Raw genomic sequence first — 6,337 nt, 5'->3', positions numbered from 1 at the left:
AATAGCTTCTCTTCAAGTCAAACATTTAAGAATCTTTGGACGCTTAATACACAAGGCCATGATAAATTAATTTCTTAAAGAAACGTATTTTCTAAGCCACGGGGAAGAAAAGCAATCTAACCCAGTGAGCTCTAGTGGGATTCCTGCATTCTGGCAACCAGAGAACAATGTGGTTATATCCCTAATGTGTCTGGAAAAGCAGCAGGACAGTAGCAGTGCTGTTAATATCAACTGAAGGTCACCTGCTGCCTAAATGGTTTCTTCTGTGCATTCAGTAGACCACCACACAGTGAGTGACGTATCTCCAACCCAGTGATGCAAAATTCGGGGCAAGACCTGAATAATTCTGACAGGTAATCTAACCTGGTTGTAAGATCTCCTGCTTGTAGAACGTCCACAAATAGCAATTCTGGAACGTACGTACCCGAGGGGTTTCTGCCTGGGCCCTCCGAGCCACCATGAGAAGCAGCTGTTGCTGCAGAGCACTGACCACTGGGTCCCCAGAAGACGGATCTTGACTCTCAGAAGTTGTGGTGCTGGAAGAGCTGACCTGTACCTCCCTGAGGATGGGAAAAACAAAAGCTTTGGTGACCTGGACATACTAGAAATCACCTATTCGTCATACACAAACACGAGGGCACTGGAGATGCCCAATGCAGGCAGGGGATGAGCCTTTACAACCTTACGTAAGCAGTTAAGAGTTCCGAGTTATGCATACATTATCCAGGCAGAAGGTCAACCCTCCTGCACACACTGAAACGATGCCAGCTGTCCAGGGCACAGCATGCCATGGGTAGGTAGGTAGATGCCTGGTGTTCTGGAGATGACAACCTAATTTTTCTACATATTTCATGGGTGGGAGATGGTAGCAATAGGTTCTAGCCTCGTATTTTGTAAAAATAATAAATAGTGGACCTGATAATTCTCCAAGCACCAATCAGAAAGAAACCTCCCCAACCCCCAACACTCTCTCTGCGCTCTGTCATCCCACACCCCAAAGAAAGACAAGCACATACTGGATAAAAGAAATGCCTCGGGTAATTGAAAAAGAGGACACTGCTAAATAAGTTGTGATCTATATCTAATGTGATCTATATCTAAAAAATAATGTGATCTATATCTAAAAATACTCTTATTATCTTTAACCACATATAGATCGACAGGGCTTAAATTAATAGAGCTCATTAAGCGATCTCAATCCTGGCATTTCTCCTTTGGCTCAGAAAACAAAAACTAGGGGCCGGCCCGGTGGCGCACTGCTACAGTGCACCACTTGGGAGCGCGGCGACGCTCCCGCCGAGGGTTCAGATCCCACATACAGACCGGTTCCCGCNATAAAAGAAATGCCTCGGGTAATTGAAAAAGAGGACACTGCTAAATAAGTTGTGATCTATATCTAATGTGATCTATATCTAAAAATAGTCTTATTATCTTTAACCACACATAGATCGACAGGGCTTAAATTAATAGAGCTCATTAAGCGATCTCAATCCTGGCATTTCTCCTTTGGCTCAGAAAACAAAAACTAGAACATACTCTCCATCTGATTTTCTAGCAGGGTGCCTATAACTTTCAGAAAACAAAACTGGCTGCCTACGCAATAGTCATTTCTAATAGAATTCCTGCTAACACAACCCCACTTTATCTAATCATCCGAGACTGCATGCTTCAGAGTAGAGACTAGGTCCTTCCCAAGCCCCAGGGATGAATCCTGGCTGTTCAAAGCCAATCATGAAAACCCCATCCACCTGCCAGGGCTTGGCTTTGGAATAGAAACATACCACAGTTCTAAAAGGTCACCGTGGAACAAGGAGGAGTCAGCTGGGATAGGGGAGCTCATGGGCAAGTTTTTCTAGTTCTTAAAGGTAACAAAATTAAGGGACCGTCCTTTTCTTGGCCTTTAGATGCTATATGAAAGACACTTGGAGCAGCGGTAGCCACACTGCCACCACGAGGGACAAGCCCCCAGGCTGCAGAGCTGAGAGATGAACTGGTTTTTTGATGACAGCATTGAGCCTCTGCATTAAGCAACCTTGGATTGATCATACTTTGGGCTTCTTGTTTTCTGAGATAATGCATCACTTTGTGTAGCCCATTTCAGATCGGGTCTTACGTTACTTGCAACCCAAACTGCACTGACTAATACAGACTCCTCGGGAAGGCAGGTGCTACTGTCATGTAACCACCTTCTGATTTCTAGTCTACACATTTCATGATAAACTTTCTGGCAGGTTTTTGCACCTTTCTTTTTCCTAACTCCTCACTACCGCTTTGTAAACACACAAGTACTTATGCTATTAGAACAGCGTTTAAACTACTCCCACTGTTTCACACAGACACACACAAACTTCTCTACATTTTTGAGACATGACACATTCAATAAAGGCTTCCTTGTAAAGAACCACTTACGAAACATGCTATGATAACGGCAGGGAGTTAGGAAAAGAACCAGGTGGGATAAGTAAACAGTGTTTGAAAACATAAAAGTCTGGGCTGGCCGGTTAGCTCAGTTGGTTAGAGCCCAGCCTTGCTACCCTGAGGTCTAAGGGTTTGAATCCCCATACCGTCCAGTTGGTGTGGTACTAACAACACCAAGGTTCAGGGTTCAATCCCTGTACCAGCCAGCTGCCAAAGAAATAAAAGGTCACTATGAAAACAAAAATCCTGTCCTTCCACTATTTGGATGACTGTTCTTCAATAAGCCAGCGCTTTTCCTTACTGGTGTAATATCTGTCGATAACAGAGAAAAAGATCAGTTAGATTTATTAAAATTTTTTTTTTCTTTCATTCAAATTTTTCTGCTTTATACAAAAACCACTGAGTCATAAAACTCTGTTGTTTTGTAGTAAAACACAATAGAACCCAAAGTGCCTTGTTAATACAAATCTGTAGAAATCTAAAACTCAGCACATGCCAGAAATTCACTAATACCAAAAGATTAATCTGATTACATTGTAGGTAAGATAGGTATAGTTATAAATAGGCAGCAGAGGGATAAGAAATGGAAGCGTCTGTGCGAAAACCTAGCAGGTATACAGCACCCTCTACTGCCAAATGAAATAAGCTAAGAGTCGTGTATTTGAGGTACTATTTTAGAGCAAACCTCTTCCTGCTAATGATGCTTCATTTTCCATATTAATTAGCATGCTTCTGAGGGCCAAATAATAATAACAAATAACATTAGTTTCTTATGTAAGCCATTTAAATATCCTACTTTAAAATACAGGGTTTGGTTTTCTTTTCAATTTTTTTTTTTTTTTATCTGCCCTTAGCTNACCGTCCTTTTCTTGGCCTTTAGATGCTATATGAAAGACACTTGGAGCAGCGGTAGCCACACTGCCACCACGAGGGACAAGCCCCCAGGCTGCAGAGCTGAGAGATGAACTGGTTTTTTGATGACAGCATTGAGCCTCTGCATTAAGCAACCTTGGATTGATCATACTTTGGGCTTCTTGTTTTCTGAGATAATGCATCACTTTGTGTAGCCCATTTCAGATCGGGTCTTACGTTACTTGCAACCCAAACTGCACTGACTAATACAGACTCCTCGGGAAGGCAGGTGCTACTGTCATGTAACCACCTTCTGATTTCTAGTCTACACATTTCATGATAAACTTTCTGGCAGGTTTTTGCACCTTTCTTTTTCCTAACTCCTCACTACCGCTTTGTAAACACACAAGTACTTATGCTATTAGAACAGCATTTAAACTACTCCCACTGTTTCACACAGACACACACAAACTTCTCTACATTTTTGAGACATGACACATTCGGTAAAGGCTTCCTTGTAAAGAACCACCTACGAAACATGCTATGATAACGGCAGGGGGTTAGGAAAAGAACCAGGTGGGATAAATAAACAGTGTTTGAAAACATAAAAGTCTGGGCTGGCTGGTTAGCTCAGTTGGTTAGAGCCCAGCCTTGCTACCCTGAGGTCTAAGGGTTTGAATCCCTATACCGTCCAGTTGGTGTGGTACTAACACCACCAAGGTTCAGGGTTCAATCCCTGTACCAGCCATCTGCCAAAGAAATAAAAGGTCATTATGAAAACAAAAATCCTGTCCTTCCACTATTTGGATGACTGTTCTTCAATAAGCCAGTGCTTTTCCTTACTGGTGTAATATCTGTCGATAACAGAGAAAAAGATCAGTTAGATTTATTAAAATTTTTTTTTTCTTTCATTCAAATTTTTCTGCTTTATACAAAAACCACTGAGTCATAAAACTCTGTTGTTTTGTAGTAAAACACAATAGAACCCAAAGTGCCTTTTTAATACAAATCTGTAGAAATCTAAAACTCAGCACATGCCAGAAATTCACTAATACCAAAAGATTAATCTGATTACATTGTAGGTAAGGTAGGTATGGTTATAAATAGGCAGCAGTGGGGTAAGAAATGGAAGCGTCTGTGCTAAAACCTAGCAGGTATACAGCACCCTCTACTGCCAAATGAAATAAGCTAAGAGTCGTGTATTTGAGGTACTATTTTAGAGCAAACCTCTTCCTGCTAATGATGCTTCATTTTCCATATTAATTAGCATGTTTCTGAGGGCCAAATAATAATAACAAATAACATTAGTTTCTTATGTAAGCCATTTAAATATCCTGCTTTAAAATACAGGGTTTGGTTTTCTTTTCAATTTTTTTTTTTTTTTATCTGCCCTTAGCTCCAGGGCCTTTCCGAAGTTTTGCAAAAATGCTCTTTTTTATTATTCACTTGTGAACACAAGCATTATTTAAAAAGGAGAAAAAAGAAAAAAAAAGTGCCCTATTTTAAAAGTTTAAATTTGTTAAAGTTTTCTAGGATTGGGGGTAAAAATCATCCCGCAACATTAAAAGAAATCTCAAGAAAATATTTTTTTCACCCATAATCTAATCCCTTAACCCAATTATAGTTTCCTTTTTTTAATTGTTTTTTCATTTTCAAAAATTTTTGAATGAGTTCTAGAATTAAGCAGAACTAGGTTTAAACTTTTGCTGTACTACCTGCCATCTGTGACAACAAGCATGTTGTCTTCCTACCTCGAAGGCTCACCTATAAAACAGGGAAGATGCATTCCTCACAGGGATCACTGTGAGAATTAAATCAGACCACGTACGTAAAGCACTGAATGGTGCCTCCCATAGGCCGGGCACGTAATAACCATCCCTGACCTTTTTACTTCCTTCCATTGATATGGGATTTGACTTTGCTTGTTCTCATATTAAACAGCAACACGACCTGTATGCTCTTCCACAAATCATACATTAATTCCAGTGGTCTCTGTTAGCAGGAAAGGGGGAAGAGTGTCTTGCCCTCAAAGCACACCTAACCCACTTTATTTTGTAAAGACAGACTCAAACAGCATAGCCAGTCCCCTCGTAGCCTCTTTCACAAGAGTGGAGTATTCTGGACAAGGCCTGATGACATTCTGAGCTTTACGACTGCTGTGTTCTCATCAGGAAAGTGTATTGCCGTGAGGATGTGGGCTCCCTGTTTGGCCAGGAGGAGACGATTACATGCTCACAGGAAGCTCTGCCCAAATGGAGATGTCATCCCTTACTGAGACGTGGTTCTGGGGTCCTGATCGTGTAGTTATAGCCCACACACACCAGCTTGCCCACTCGAGTACAAAGAGGCTGTGATGCCCACAAAAATCACTACCATGGACAGGTGGACGGGAGTCTTCCTACACTCTTTGAATAATTCTTAATTCTATGTACTTTATTTCCTCTTTTGAGTTATGGACTGTGAGCTGCATAATCATCTAAAAAGACTATGTTTTACTAACTTAAGGCCAAAGCTTTCTGCTACATTCGTAAATATAATGTGAAAGGTCTACGTTTCAGGAGACATTTCCTCCTCCTCTAAAACAGCAATGGACATGGAAATACCCCAAGCCTGCAGTAACTATTCCCTGAGCTACAGTACACGATACACAGCACATCTGGTCTCCGTTATCCTGCTCTCTGGTTAATCTCTGCTGAACTAGTTTGCTTCAGGGCTAGAGCAGAAATAAGTTTATTTAAACTAGATGGAGCTCAGAGCCATAGCAGAAATCATGTTTAATGGTGGAAACGGGAAAAGAGCTGCCACTGGAAGGTAATAAAGAAGGGTCCGGGGCTGCAACCTTGTCCGGTCCACAAGGGTGCCCTTTCCTATGAACAGAGTTGGGCCTTGAACTGACAGTGACAATATTCCACCGTATCGGACCCCCCAAGTGTTCACCGATCTAAGATTCTACAAACAACACACAGTTACAATGCACATGCTGCTTCTACACCTCCCCACTGATGTGGAAAAAATTTTCCAAAATTCTTCATCTTCCCTGAATTTTACAAATTATGGCCTATTAGCC

At 41.3% G+C, this 6,337-nt stretch overlaps 1 protein-coding gene across 1 annotated transcript in view; it reads right to left on the bottom strand.

Annotated features, from left to right (window-relative positions):
- The window catches only part of LOC103603099 (pecanex-like protein 2), a gene marked incomplete at its 3' end in the record, with an annotated part of 149,955 nt that overhangs the window by 77,556 nt on the left and 66,062 nt on the right, over window positions 1-6,337 (bottom strand). Inside the window, exon 11 of the mRNA XM_008587574.1 lies at window positions 425-560. Coding sequence (XP_008585796.1) covers window positions 425-560 — 136 coding nt within the window. The remainder of the gene's footprint in view (window positions 1-424; window positions 561-6,337) is intronic.

This window comes from Galeopterus variegatus, unplaced genomic scaffold (assembly GCF_000696425.1).
Source record: "Galeopterus variegatus unplaced genomic scaffold, G_variegatus-3.0.2 Scaffold4442, whole genome shotgun sequence".
In the NCBI taxonomy this organism is placed as follows: Eukaryota; Metazoa; Chordata; class Mammalia; order Dermoptera; family Cynocephalidae; genus Galeopterus; species Galeopterus variegatus.
Note: the sequence above shows the minus strand (reverse complement) of the source record. Positions and strands in the feature narration are given on the sequence as shown.